The sequence below is a fragment of the Plecotus auritus genome, assembly GCF_963455305.1.
Source record: "Plecotus auritus genome assembly, chromosome: 8".
Classification (NCBI taxonomy): Eukaryota; Metazoa; Chordata; class Mammalia; order Chiroptera; family Vespertilionidae; genus Plecotus; species Plecotus auritus.
The window spans coordinates 27350405-27365427 of NC_137782.1; the positions used below are offsets into that span (position 1 = coordinate 27350405).

At 45.6% G+C, this 15023-nt stretch overlaps 1 protein-coding gene across 6 annotated transcripts in view; it reads right to left on the reverse strand.

Moving 5' to 3' along the window:
* SLC13A3 (solute carrier family 13 member 3) overlaps positions 1-15023 on the reverse strand; it is a 68190-nt gene that overhangs the window by 24525 nt on the left and 28642 nt on the right. For 5 of the 6 annotated variants that reach the window (XM_080686232.1, XM_080686230.1, XM_080686229.1 and 2 more), the window contains exons 4-7: positions 8246-8312; positions 5158-5343; positions 2685-2810; positions 645-737 (exon numbers count right to left, since the gene is read on the reverse strand). In XM_080686232.1, coding sequence (XP_080542358.1) covers positions 645-737; positions 2685-2810; positions 5158-5343; positions 8246-8312 — 472 coding nt within the window. The remainder of the gene's footprint in view (positions 1-644; positions 738-2684; positions 2811-5157; positions 5344-8245; positions 8313-15023) is intronic. The other variant, XM_080686234.1, reaches the window with a different exon arrangement.

Here is a 15023-nt window from a genome sequence, read left to right on the forward strand (position 1 = left end):
AAAGAGAGAATCAGAAAAGCAGAGAGACAGGAAACAGACAGAGAGGTAGGCAAAGAGTCACACACAGGGATGAACATAAACACAGTGGGACAGACACAGAAAGGTACAGACATGAAGAGTAGTAGGAAGCGAGAGTCTTCAAATGTTGGGGGTAAATATCTGCCCAATGTGCCCATGTCACAGACTGGGGAAGAGAGCCCAGAGAGGGTTAGTGCCTTGCCCAAGGTCACACAGGAAGTGAGTGGCAGAGTCAGCCCTTGGGGGCAAGCCTGCTGACTCCGAGTTATTGTTACCACAGGAAATACATACATTAAACAAGGTCCTGGAAGCTGCCCAAAGCAATGTTGAGTATCCCAGGTACCAGGAGGGAAAGGGTGCATTTGGCAGGAAGGAGGCAAGTCCCCACCCAAGTACACCCTGAGGAGCTTTCTAGTTTTCAGGGTATCTACCCCAGCACCAGGGCAAGAGGCTGACTGTGTAAGCCACCTCTCACCCTCCATCTCCAGGACCCCACTTCAGGCCATTGGTCCTGGTATTCCCCTGGGACTCAGCCTCCAGGGACCCAGGGATCAGACCAAGAGGTAGCTCTCCTGAAAGTCTAACACCCAGTTTTCTCTCCACCCCTGGGCCCCTGGATCACGCACACCATGTGCCCCAGATTCTCGTATTCCTCCTGAATCATAGCGCGAGCCCTATCTTCTCCAGTAGCATTGGCCTCTGTGTTCTTCTTCCAGCCCCTGAAACAGAAAGTAGAGAAGTTAGGAGTGGCTACGGCAAGGGTGACTAACTTCACCCCAGCCCACCACTACCTGGCCAGGCCTCATTATCTCTGTTCTGGAAACTGCCATGGCCTGGTGGTCTCCCACCGTCTTCCCTTTCTAAAAACTGTTCTCCCCACCTATAGCCTGGATGGTCTTTTTAAAATGTGAATCTGATCCTCTGACTCCCAGGGGATCCTTTAGGGCAGTGGTTCTCAACCTTTCTAATGCCGCGACCCTTTAATACAGTTCCTCATGTTGTGGTGACCCCCAACCATAAAATTATTTTCGTTGCTACTTCATAACTGTAATTTTGCTACTGTTATGAATCGTAATGTAAATGTCTGTGTTTTCTGATGGTCTTAGGCGACCCTGTGGGTCGCGACCCACAGGTTGAGAACCGCTGCTGTAGAGCCTAAAACCATCAGAAAACACAGATATTTACATTACGATTCATTAACAGTAGCAAAATTACAGTTATGAAGTAGCAACGAAAATAATTTTATGGTTGGGGGTCACCACAACATGAGAAACTGTATTAAAGGGTCACGGCATTAGAAAGGTTGAGAACCACTGCTTTAGGGGATCAAACAGAAACATGAATAAACATATAAATCAATGGAATAAAATAGAAAGCCCAGAAATATACCCAAATATAAAAGGGGATTTAGTCTGTGATAAAGTTGGTATCACAGATTGGTAAGCAAAAGATGGGCTATTCGGTCAATGGTGTTGGACATATAGTTCAATAGAACAGAATTGAGAGTTCAGAGATTAACCCGTACACATCTGTGGTCAATTGATTTTTGACATGGATACCATGACAATGAATTTAAGCCTCACAGCATCCTAAGGATAAACTCCAAATAGATAAAAAAGAATTTAAATGTGAAAAATATTAAAATATCAGAAGAAAACTGTGATTACTTTTTTTATAACTCCTTTAACAGGAAGGCCCTTTTAACTGTAATGAAAAATTCAGGAGCCATATGAGAGAAGATTGATAAATAGTCTATGTAAAATTTTCTCAAAAATTCTACATGAAAGAAAGCACTGCAAGCAAAGTAAAAAGCAAATTAGAAAAATATTTGCAACTCATATTGCAGAATAATCACTAATCTTTCAATATATAAAGAGTACTAAAAATCAATAAGATCAACCAACACCAACAGTCCATTTGAAAAATGTACAAAGAATATAAACACACAGTTTAGCGATTCACAGGAAAGTAAATACCAATGGTCCCCATGAATATATAAAAACTCTTGCCCTGACCGGTTTGGCTCAGTGGATAGAGTGTCAGCCTGCGGACTAAAAGGTCCCAGGTTCAATTCCGGTCAAGGGCATGTACCTTGGTTGTGGGCACATCCCCAGTTGGAGGTGTGCAAGAGGCAGCTGATCGATGTTTCTAACTCTCTTTCCCTCTCCCTTCCTCTCTGTAAAAAAATCAATAAAATATATTTAAAATATATATATATATAATCTTCATATTGCCCCTCAGTGTTAAAAGGAGTTCAAAATTACTCTCAATAAAATAAATGCAAATTACTTTTCTCTTATCAGATTGGCAAAAATCCACTTTGCTGTATGGTAACAGACACTCTTATATGTGGTAAATGGGAGACCAAATTAGTACAATTCTTATAGAGAACAACTTGACAATATTTATTAAAATAAAACTATGTTCTTATTAGTGGTTTAGTATCGATGATGGGTGAATTAACTGAGGGTCTGGGCATAGCAGGCAGGCCACACACCACCCACTATCCTCACACAGTAGGGAAGTGAGGTCTACTACAGTCACGAAGTGAGAAGATAACATGACATTATAAAGACAATCCTCAGTGTATGCAGAAGACCAAGACTCAAGCAGCCATTCCCTAGTGAGAAGGAACTCAAAGCTCAAGTGAAACATGAAGGTGGTACCTCGTGAACATTCCCCCATACAGGAAGGAGATCCAGAGCCAGGCAATCAACAGGAACAGCACCATAAGAGGTAAGGCGAAAATGAACCAGGAGCCGAAATTCACCACATCGCTCTGTGGGAAGGTACTGGAGAAAAGAGGGAGGTGAGAGCCAGTCAAGATCAGCCATGCTGGGGTCTCTGTGTGTGTGTGCATAGAAAAATGAGAAGCAGTATGTTAAATATTAACAGTAGCATGAAAGGTATTTCAAATTTTTATTTTTTCTATATTATCTGAGAGTTCTATAATGTACCCACCATTACATGTATAATCAGAATAAACTAATGAAATGAATTTGGGGAGCAAAGCCCCAGGAGAACTCTCAGGGCAGCTATTGCCCTGTCTCCTGGGCTCCCAGCTGGAGAATCAGAACTCCATATTACTTAGCATTCCTTCTAAATCCCCTCCTCCAAGACCAGAAAGTCCAAGCTTGAGCAATTAAATGTTGCCAATGAAATGTATGTAATTTATATTTACTCCAAATCCTTCATGTTTGATAATTTTACCTACAACTCCAGCATTTCCTCCCTAATTTCTTTAAAAAAAATTTTTTTATTGATTTCAGGGAGAAAGGGAGAGGGAGAGGGAGGGAGGGAGGGAGGGAGAGAGAGAGAGAAATCAATGATAAGAGAGAATCAGTAATCTGCTGCCTCCTGCATACCCCCTACTGGAGTTCGAGCCCACAACCCTGACATGTGCCCTGACCAGGTATGGAACCATGAATTCCTGGTTCATAGGTTGATGCTCAACCATTGAGCCATGCCAGTTGGACCCTCCCTAATTTCTTTTAAAGTTGGGATAAATTTCTGCTCATGTCAGGGTGAGCAAGCAGCCTGAAATTTCTCTGATAGCAACTGCCACCCCACCCATTATCCACATCTACCACCTCAGGACCTGCCCCTGAGGCTCCCAGAACCCACATCTTTCCTGTCCAGCCTCTTCTGGTTGAGGAGACTACAGGGCCAGCCCAGACTGTTCCCACATCTGGAACAGGGCCATCTAGGTTTGCTAACCAAAACCTAAGGCACAGCCAGGTCTTGCTCAGAGAATGGAGATGAAAAGACACCAAAGCTCTGCAGCGGCTTAAATTAATTAGCAAAATGCTGACACCTGGCCCATCTCACACCCCCTGAATCACACTCTGCAACTGAGACCCAGCTGTATTTTTTCGTCTCCCCCAGTGACTCTAACAAGCACCCATTGGCTGAGAATCACTGGTTTCTACCATCAAATCGTATAATCAAGGAACTTTAAGCACCTGATATAATATAGTGGAGGTTTAAGGTTTTAAAATCAGTTTGTGAGGCAAAACAGGAGTGTACTTAAAATTTCTCATAAAAATAATTTCCATTACCCACAAGTAGAGAATAGATTTATGTATGCCGAGCCTGCTCTCAGGAGACCAACACCAGCTTTCCCTCACCCTCCCAGTAGGTCCTTCATTCCTTGGTTGAGTAGCAGGAAAAGAAGCTGGTCAGCAGGGGGGCCATGTGGAACATCAAAGACTTTTTACTGTTATCTGCTTGCCAAATGCTTACGTTTGCATTTGTGAAGATTAAATCAACACAGGCTGCATCTCCACTGCACAGGAATCTGAAAACCTCTCAGAATCCTAGAATCTGAACATCTTAGGATCTTGAAATACAGGAATTTTTTAAATCTTTGAACTAAGAGGCTTGGAATGATGGAGTCGACAAGCCATGCTGTCTGAGAATCCCTCTCTCATTCTCATGCCGGCCTCTGTTGGAACAGTTTCAGAGATGGGGACACTTCACCTCCTGGCAGAACCCACCGCCCCGCTGGCCTGCGGGCATGGCTGCAAAGCTTCTCACTGGACAGGACAGCCACAGACCCACGCCTCCAGTTGGGGTGTTTTTAAAGCAGATGCCACATTCTGTCGCTCTTCTGCTCTCAGCTTTCCACGGACACCCCACTGGGTCCTTACAATAGTTGCCTTAGTCTGGCCTCTTCTAACCGCATCTCCTCCCACAATCCCCTGCACCTTCTACACTGCTGCCTAGCTGGTCTTGATCCCGTTCACCTTTGCACAGGCTACCAGCTCTGTAGGGAAGGTGCTTTCCTTCTGTGTCCACACAGTTCACTCCCTCACTTCTAGGCCTCTGCTCAAATGTCATCTTATTAGAAAGGTCGTACATCCGTGACCGGCTCACTCCTGTGCCTTCTACCCCTTTATCCTGCTATAATTTATTTCACAATTTATCACATGGGCATATCCCATATTCATGTGCTTTTTCCTTTACTGTGTATCTTCCCACCAGAATAAAAGTCCCACAGAGCAGAGACTTTGCTGGGTTTTATGCTGAAGCCTGGCCAATAGAAGGCACTCAAGATACATTCCCTGGATGTTAACTGAAGGAGAGGGGGGCGGGAAGAGAAGGAAACTCCAGTGCCAGGTGGGGGACACTTGCTTTTACCTCTTGATCCCACCAAGTAGGATGAGGTTGGGAGCCGTGCCGGTGAGAGTGGCGGTGCCCCCAATGCTGGCTGCGTAAGGGATGGAGATGAGGAGGCCCTTCCAGATGTTTTTGCGATATTCTTCCGCCTTCTTGTTGCTGTCTGGAAGAGCCGACGGCTCCTCGGGCTCCTCGGGGAAGTCTTTGCTTTAAACAAACCCAAAGAGACGCCATTCAGCACACACGCAGCAATCCGGGGCTCACATGGAACAGCTCACACACTGCTGGGGTTGGGAGAGCTCAACGGCTTTTTGAGAAGGTAATTTGGCACAGGCATCAAAACCCTCTAGAGCTGTGCACCCCTTCAGCTCAGGTGTTCTCTTCTAAGAATTAGTCCTAAAGAAATAATTGGGCAAATGTCTCGGGTGTGGGTACCATTTCAATTAATTAATTAATTAATTAATTAATTTTTATCATTTCAATTTAGAATAACCTAAATCACCATCAAAAGGGGATTGGCTAAATAAAAATGATCCCCTTTCTGGATGCAATTTAAAAATTATGATTTAGATGAGTGTATTAAAATAATTTACATAATTTCCATTATGTAAAGTGGAAAGATAGGTAACAGCACTAGTTTTATTTTAAAAATATTCACATTATTTCGTGAATATTTGAGTTTTAAGAAAAGTCTAGAATAGTAATAGGCAAAGTCATTTTGGTACCTTTCTTGGGGGTTGAACTATGGATTCTTTTTCTCTATTTGTATTTTCTGGGTTGTTTTCCTTGCACAGTTAAAGAGTTTTGGGAAAGAATGAAATTAAGAATTATTAATTGTATAATTTAAAGTTAGCCCTAACTGGTTTGGCTCAGTGGATAGAGCGTCGGCCTGCGGAATGAAGGGTCCTGGGTTCGATTCCGATCAGGGGCATGTACCTTGGTTGCAGGCACATCCCCAGTAGGGGGTGTGCAGGAGGCAGCTGATACATGTTTCTCTCTCATCGATGTTTCTAACTCTCTATCCCTCTCCCTTCCTCTCTGTAAAAAAATGAATAAAATATATTTTTTAAAAATAAAGTTAATGATGTTGACACAAATGTGATTGAGGTAAAAAGATGTTCACTACACTCCATTAAGTGAGAGAACAGTTTCCAAAACAGCATATATAGTATTGTCAGCATTTTTATTTAAGAATGTGTATGTATGTATATATAGAGAGATATCAATAAATAACCTAGATTGGTATTCACTTAACTATTTTAACTTGTCTTTGGGAGTGAGATGCCAAATATATTTTTTGTTTACGAGTGTTGTTTTTTTTGACTTGTGCAATTATAAAATGTTTATAAGTGAATGAAATTAAGAATTGCTCCTGTGCAACAAATCAAATATCTTTAAATAATAAAAGATCCATCAAATACTGTCTGGTTTTAATTGCTACATGAGGGGCCCGTCTCCAGTGGGCAATGAGGACAGGATCTGAAGTCTGAAAGGAACACAGGAAGCAGCTGGAGACCATGTCATGCATGGTCTGACTTCTCAGGCAAGTGGCCTGTTTGGGAACTGTGGCCTCTCAGATCTGGGAACCCATCCAGACTGAGCCTCCCAGTGAGAATGAGAGAGCAGAAAGGGCCCTAGGGATCACCTAGTGCAACCCCTTCTTTGTTTAGATGGGGAAACTGAGGCCCAGAGAGGGGACAGAGCTTGCATCCAATGGACATAGAGTTTTCATCTAATGGACATGGCGTTCCAGAGAGTAGCATCAGGTATTTTCCAATAAACTCAGCATAAACTCTGTGTAGGCAGGAGGTAAACATTGATTCCTAGGTTGCATAGTAGTGAGTGGCTGGGCCATCACAGAACCCATGATCTCAAAGCTGGACTCAGAGCTCCCAAGTGGTGCTGGGAAGGAGTACAGTCCCTGGGATAAAACAATCAGATGTAACATCATTTTCCTCCTCTGCTATCCCTCCATCAGCTCCCCTCCATCAAAATCAAGGCTACATCAGTGGCCTGTGAGGTTCCACAGGCTCTGTCCCACTACTACCACACTCACCATACAGGCAATCTCTCTAACATTATCTCATACCCAACCACACAGGAAGCACACAGGCTTCTTGTCTGCTTTGGACTCCCAGGAACTTTGCACCTGCGGGGCCCTCTGCTGAGAACACTCTACAGATCCTCCATGATCCCTCATCTCCTTCAGGTGTCTGCTCAAGCATGACCTTCTTAGAGAGGCCTTCCCTGATTACCCATTCTAAAGCTGCCCTTTCCACCTCCAGGCCCCCGCCCTGGCCTCTTTACTGCTTTACTCTCCTGCATAACACTCACAACCATGGGACATATTATGGATTTTACTTATGAATGAAATAGACTTGATCAATGCCCAGCAATGCTGAGAGCAAATCACTTTACTTCCTACTGTTCCATCACCATTAAATCAAGATAACAATGCCATTAATAACAAGCGCTACCATCGTGCATGTAGGGCCTCGCAGCTGGCTTTGTTGACATTATTCCACTTAATCTCAAAACAACCCTTTAAGTTGGGTTCCAATATCATATCCAGTTGTTAGGTGAACTTAATTGGGGCTCAGGAAGGTTAAATGACACAGCAGGTAAGTGCCAGAGCCCGCGTTCAAAGTCAGATCTGTGTGGCTCCAAACCCCAAGATCTTAAACATATTGTTTTACACAAAGTACAGCAAAGACTGAACATGCTTTTGATGTGAAGGGGCTTCTGGACTCACATAAGTCACGATTATTATTGTCTCATAGAACGTTTTTGTCCTTGGCGCCTCTCGACCTGGTCTGCACCTGCTCTCCTTCTTGACTATCATGTGACTTGTGCTCTTCTGCTCCTCTGGGCCTGCCCTGGAGACCCTCTCCTTACTAAAACTCTAGGGATTTAATGTACTCCTCGGCCTGACCACATTTGCATTTTTAAGGATTCTGTGGAGATCTACACATAACCAAAAGGTGGAAACTTGGGCAGGTTTGGAGAAATTTTCAGAGATGGGAGGGAGGTTGCTTGCAGCACTGAGCTCTCATTCATCATCTCCCTGGACCAAGAATTGGCTCCTCAATGATTTTTACCAGGAACTCACTCTTCTCTTCTGGCAAGAAATTGCATCTCCATGGGCACAGGGTTCATGCCTTTTGTCCCCACAGCAACTAGGAGAAGAAAGCATGATGGGTTTAGTGCCATGTGAATGGGACAGGAGTGTGCCCATTCTTTTGTAGGCAGTCAAGAGTACTTCTTCAGGGTTCATTCTTTGCCAAGAATCCCATACTATTCATTCAATCAAATAAATAAATAAAGTAAGTCATTCAACATTCCATCTTCCTGCCTCACCCATGTCTATTTGGAGACCCCAGACTTGTAGGCAGGGAGTTAGCTCTAAGACTGCTTGACAACCCATAACTCAAGCCTAGGCTTACCTGAGCAGCCATTGCCAAAAGGATGTTTGGGAAAGACTAGTTATGAGTGGTAATGGATCAGCAATGGAATGGGTGGCCCCCATCTCCCATTTATTCATTCAAAAAGTATTTATTGAGCACCTACGATGTGCTATTGACTATGAGCTTGGGGTACACAGTGAAAAGTATACAACAAGGACCCTGTTCCCATGAAGTTTATGTTCTAGAAAAGGGAGACAGTGAACACAGAAAGAAAATTTCAGGTAGTGATGAACGTGATGGAGGACATAAGACTAGGCCAGGTGATGGAAAGTAATGACAGAGTAGGGAGAGGGAGCAGGTGGCATACTGTAATCAGTCAACAGAGAGACACCATACGCTGATGGCATTTGATGTGAAACCTTAAGGATAAAAAGGAGCCAGTCACATGAAGAGTCTTGAGAAGAGAGTTTCGAGCAACAGAAACAGCATGTGCAAAGGCCCTTGGGTAAGAAGCTTAGAAGAACTGAGGAACCACAAGAAGGCCAGTGTGTGGGAAAAGTAGAGAGTAGGGAAGCCCTAGGGGAGATAGGGAGTGGGAGTGGGGTAGACAGAGGTCAACAGAAGTCAGATGTCAACTCAAGGATTGCGAACCCTTGCAGGATTTAGAGCCCATGATGGATATAGCATGGTTGACATTTTGCAAACATCTCTGGACCTGGTAGGGGCGATAGGGGAGCAAAAATGGAGGCTGGGAAACCAGTTCAGAACCTACTGCGTTTCCCAGGTAAGATGACGATGACTGCACTAGGCTAGTGGCCATAAAAATGCTGAGAGTGAGTAAGTTATAAGTGCGTTTCCGTTCTTCTTAGACAAGAGCTTGGTGCAACTTGGAGCCCAGGACCAGAACTGTCATGTGAGCCCTAGCCGATCACTCCATCAGTGATGTCATTGAGCGACAAGACATGAAAATCTACGTACTTGTGGAACTTATCTTCTGGTTAGGGAGACAGACCATAAACAAATAAGTATAATATACAGTGTGTCAGATGGGAATTAGTGTCATGGAGAAAAATAAAGCAGGGAAGGGCCCCTGTATTCTGGGATCGGACAATCTTTGTAAAGGATGGTCAAGAAAAGTATGACTGAGAAAGTTACATCAAACAGACACCTGAAGAAGGTGAGGGGGTGCGCCATGCAAACCTCTGGGGAAATTAAGAGTAGGTGCCAAGGCCCTGAGGTGAGAGGGTGATGGTGTATCCCAAAGCAGAAGGGAGACCAGCAGGGCTGGAGGGGCCTGAGGGATTAGGAGAGGAGTAGGAGGTGAGGTGAGAGAAGTGGCAAGGGGTGGGGGTAGCAGGAAGTGGGCTAGATCATACAGGAGACTTGGGGATCACAGTAAAAACTTGGGTTTCTCCTCTGAGTCACATGGGAGCAGAGGCGGAAGAGTGTTGGAGCAGAGTCAGGACAGGATCTGACTTTGTTTTAAAAGTATCCCTTGCTTGATAGTGTTTTATAGACAAGAAAAATGGAGGAGATTAAAAGTTCTTGCTGCTGAAATCATCACCAAGGGCAAAAGAAACCATCCCTAGGTATTGAGCATGTGACTGGGTTCTGGGTTCAAATCATACCTTCATCATTTACTATGTGACCTTAGATCAGTGGCTCTCAACCGGGGCCACTTCTCCCTCCCAGGGGCAATGTCAGGACACCTTTTTGGTTGTCACAACTGGGGTGCAGGGGGTGCTACTGGCATCTAGTGGGTAGAGGCCAGGAATGCTGCAAAATATCCTACAATGCACAAGCCAGCCCCCCCAAAAAAAGACTTATCCCACCCATAATGTCAATAATGCTGAGGTTAAGAAATCCTGGTTTAGTGATATCTCTTAATACCTTGGTACCTCAATTCTTTAATTCATAAAATGGAAGTAGTAATTTTCCTAGGGGTGTCAAGAGGGTTAAGGAGTTGACCCATTTGCTACAGATTGAATGTTTGTATCCTCCCCAAAATGCATATGTTAAAACTTAATCCCTAATGGGACAGTATTAAGAGGTGGAGCTCTGGAAGGTAATTTGGTCATAAGGGTGGAGCCCTCATGAATGGGATTAGTGTCCTTATAAAAGAGAACCACAGAGCCCTCTTGCCCCTGCAGCCATGTCAGGACACAGCAAGAAGACAACCATCTATGAATCAGGAAGTGGAATCTCACTAGACACAAAATCCACTGGCTTCTTGATCTTGGACTTCAGCCTCTAGAACTGTGAGGAGTAAATACCCAATCTATGATTTTTTTTTATAGCAACTAATGGACTGAGGTACCATTTAAAGCAGGGACTGGCAAATTTCTTCTGTAAAAGGCCAAGTGGTAAATACTTCAGGTTTCGGAAGCCATATGGTCTCTGTTGTTAACTACTCAACCCTGCCATCATATCATGGAAGCAGCCACAGACAACAAGTAAAACGATACGTGGGGCTAAACCTTTATTTTGGGGCACTGAAATTTGAATTTCACATAATTTTCACATGTCACAAAATATTCTACTTTCGATTTATTTCAACCATTTAAAAATATACCAACTATCTTTGACTCACACACACACAAAAAAAAAAACAGATAGTGGGCTAGAGTTGCTGAGCCGAAGTTTGTCAGACTGTGATTTAAAGAATTTCACGGGAATCTGAGCACTCGCAAGGAGTTAGTTAATGCGGATTGCTCTTGAGAAAGAATATCAAAGTGGCCCCTGACGTCTACCTATGTTATGTTGTCCTCTTGTTGGACCTAAAGAATCTTACACATCACTGGCCTCAAAGTCACTGCTAAAATGAATGGTGAGCCAAAGCAAGGATGCTAAAGTTGTCTAAACACAAAGCCACTTGCCTCCCACAAAATGCCAAGCATCCCCACTCTTGCTGAATGAATGGTGCTACTGCCTTACCCAATCATTGAGTTGCCCCTGGTTTCTGACAGCAACCAATCTAGAGCAAACCCTGCTCCCTTGGATCCCCCTTCACATGACCCCGCCAAAGTCCAAGTCTTACGAGAGGTCCTTTCACACACCGTCTTACTGAGACCATCAAGCCTGTCCCGGGTGTGCCCCCCCGCCCCCCTGCAGCAACAGAAATACACTCAACCTGTTCGACTACAGATATATTTCTGGGATCTTCGTCCATGTGGACTGGGAAGAAGGGTCTAGACTCCTGCTTCTGCTCTCTCCTGTCTCACCCAGGGACCTGGGAAAGTACGTTCCTTCCTCTCTCCACTCTGGGCTGCTCCTTTCCTGTTTGTACTAGGACTTAAAGACCCCGGAGCCTCCTGGCCCCTGGCCCGGCCTGCTTACACAGCCTCCCCTCCACTCCCTCCACCCTTGTCCTCACCTCACCCCACAGACACAGCAACTGGGTGAAAGGGAGCATCTCTCTCTGCACTGGAATGAGCTTTGTTTCAGGTCTTGGGGTTGATCATTAACCAAGCCCAGCTGTCTGATCCCACCTGCCCACACAAGCAGGTGTCTGCCCAACCTCCCAGGGTCTCCTACCTCCTGACGCCCTGCAGCATAAATAAGAGGGAAGAGTGAAGTTCACTGTGTGCAATTTTTGCTGTGTCTGAGGCTGGCGCTGCTGACCACCAGCCAGGGTCTGAAGGCGAAATGCAGATCAGTTCGCCCTGGGCCAAGAGGGCGAGGGCCTAGGGGCTCCCGTGATGGGAATACTTGTCCACATGCAATGCACACGGCCAGAGGCCAGGGCACTGAAGCAGGAAGTGAAGCTGTTAATAGGACACAGATGCACAGATGCTGGGAGGCAAAGTCGCTCCCCAGAGGATGGCCGGACAGGGAGAACTCTGACCCAGTGACCCCCGGACCCCCACCCATCTCTCGCTCTCTCTGTACCCTTCCCTCCGCACCCCTGGGTAAATGGTAGCATTTCCTGAGAGTGCCTAAGTCCCACCCTGGAAGTTCTGGTTTAGTGATTCTGGGGCCTCAGTACTTTTGAAAAGTTCTGCAGGTGATTATTCTGGGAAGCCTGGGTTGAGAACGACTCCCCTGAAGTTACAGATGGGGGACTGAAGCCTCCTGAGGCTGCCCACACCCTCAGAGGAAGTGTGTGTTCACCTGTTGACCTCAGTTCCCCCAGCTCCTGTCACTCAACCACAGACCCTGGTTGCTGCCAGAATCTGAGCTGGGGAGTCCCGATATTAGCCTGTACGTGCTATACACAAGGCTGGTTAGAGGTTGGGGCTTACATAAGGTCTTATTCAAATAATACCAGTACCTGAGTTTGTATCAGGCAGGGCAGGTATCTTACAGCAACCTCGGAACAGCCTGTGAGAGCTGGGCAAGGGTTATTACCATCCTCTTTACACTCAGGGAAACTGAGGCCTAGCGAATTGGATTAGGGTTGGGATCAAGATGACCCAAAGGGTTAGTGGCAGTGACAGGCTTGTTCTAGGACTAATGATTCGCCCCGCCCCCACTCCCTTGAATCTCACTCCATCTCCAAAGGTGCCCACCTGGCCCTTGGTAGGTCTGACCTGGAACTGTTAACCCTAGTCTAACCTTGACATTGAGAACACAGAAGCCCCGCAGGAAAGAGTTCTTGCATCAAATTAAGTAAAGAGAACCCCAGGGAAAGTCAAAGGGCCCAGATTAGGCAGGTTTACATCCATTCATTCAATAAGCACTCACAACAACCTAGACGGTAAGTATAAATATCCCCACTTTATCTATGAGGAAATTGAGGCTTGGAACAGTTAAGTAACTGGTCTATTCATTTCTTTTTTTTTTTCTTAAATATATTTTTATTAATTTCAGAGAGAAAGGGAGAGGGAGAGAGAGATAGAAACATCAATGATAAGAGAGAATCATTGATTGGCCATTTCCTTCAGGCCCTGAACTGGGGATTGAGCCCACAACCCCGGCATGTACCTTGACCGGAATCGAACCTTGACCTCCTGGTTCATAGGTTGACACTCAACCACTGAGCCACGCCTCCTGGGCTGGTCTATTCATTTCTTAATTCCACGCATTTATTGAACACCTACTATGTGCTAAACAATGTTGTAGGGGAACAAGACCACAGCAATGAAAGAGATTGACACAAACCCCCTTTCTGCTTGGAATTTACAAGGAGACAGATAATGAACACATAAATCCCTCTCAACCAGGAGGCACAGGAAACTTCAAGTGTGCCTTTCAGTGTGAGGTTCATTACCAGCTCCTCCCAATTCCTGGAAATCTAATCATGGTTTTTATACAACTTCCACGTAGTAACTAACCTCTTCCTATGTTTCCGGTTCTCATTTCTCATGTAAACTTCACAAGAATACATTTGAAATGGGAGGCATTGTCCTCATCTTATAGTTGAGAAGACAGCCCTCGCTCCTGGCTCATGAATGAAGAGCAATGGAGGAGGGCAATGCTTAACCCAGCTTCAAATATGGACTTTTGAATGATGGCCGCTTGGACATTCCTAAAGGAAAAATGTGGGTGGCAAGCTGGCCTTCTTCGACAGAGAGATGCAGGAGGAAGAATGGTAGAGTTTAGACTCAAAAGCCGGGTGGGACCCTTACTGGTTGAGGGAACTGGGCAGATACTTCACCTCTCTGAGCATCAGTTTCCTGCTCTGTAGCATGGGTGTGATGAGAGGGCCACCCGCAGGGCCGCAGTGGGGGATCTAATGAGAACAAGCAGGGAGGACGCTCCTCAGTCCCCTGGGCAGCGCTAGGAGCAGAGCGGGTAAAGGAACAGACGAGAAGAGCAGGCTGTCCTCCAAGTCTGAGGACCCCTGGGGTCTTGTCCAGCGAGCACCACCCTGCCCTCGGCTCTGTCCTGCTCTGACGTGGTGCTCAGAAGCACAGGTTCCAGATCCGGACAGAGCTCACAACTAACTCACCATGTTACTTTGGACAAATCACTTTGCCTCTGAGCCTCAGTCTCCTCATCTGTAAAATGGGGATCATCTATCTCATAAGACTGTTAGGAAGATTCAATGAGCTAATGGGTGTGAGGATTTTAACACAGTGTCTGGCATGTGGGGGGTCTTCAGAAAATGAAAGTGCACACTATCATTGTGGTTGCTGTTTGACTGTCTCTCATGGACTTACAGCCCCTGGAGCCTCCTTGCCCCTGTCCTGACCCGCTAGCACAGCCCCCACTCCCTCCACCCCCATCCTCACCTCACCTCACCTCACCTCACCTCACCTCACCTCACCTCACCTCACCTCACCTCACCTCACCTCACCTCACACAGCAGCTGGGTGAAAGGGAGCATCTCTCTTTGCACTGGAATGAGCTTTGCTATAGATCTTAGGGCTAATGGTTAACCACTATCTGATCCCACTGGTCTGCCCCCACCTCCCAGGGTCTCCTACCTCCTGACACCCTGCAGCATAAACTAGAGGGAAGACAGGATTTCGCTGTGTGCCCAGCATTGTGCGTGACCTTGGGCAAGTCCCTTCCGTTTCCCGGGTCTCAGATGTTTCATCG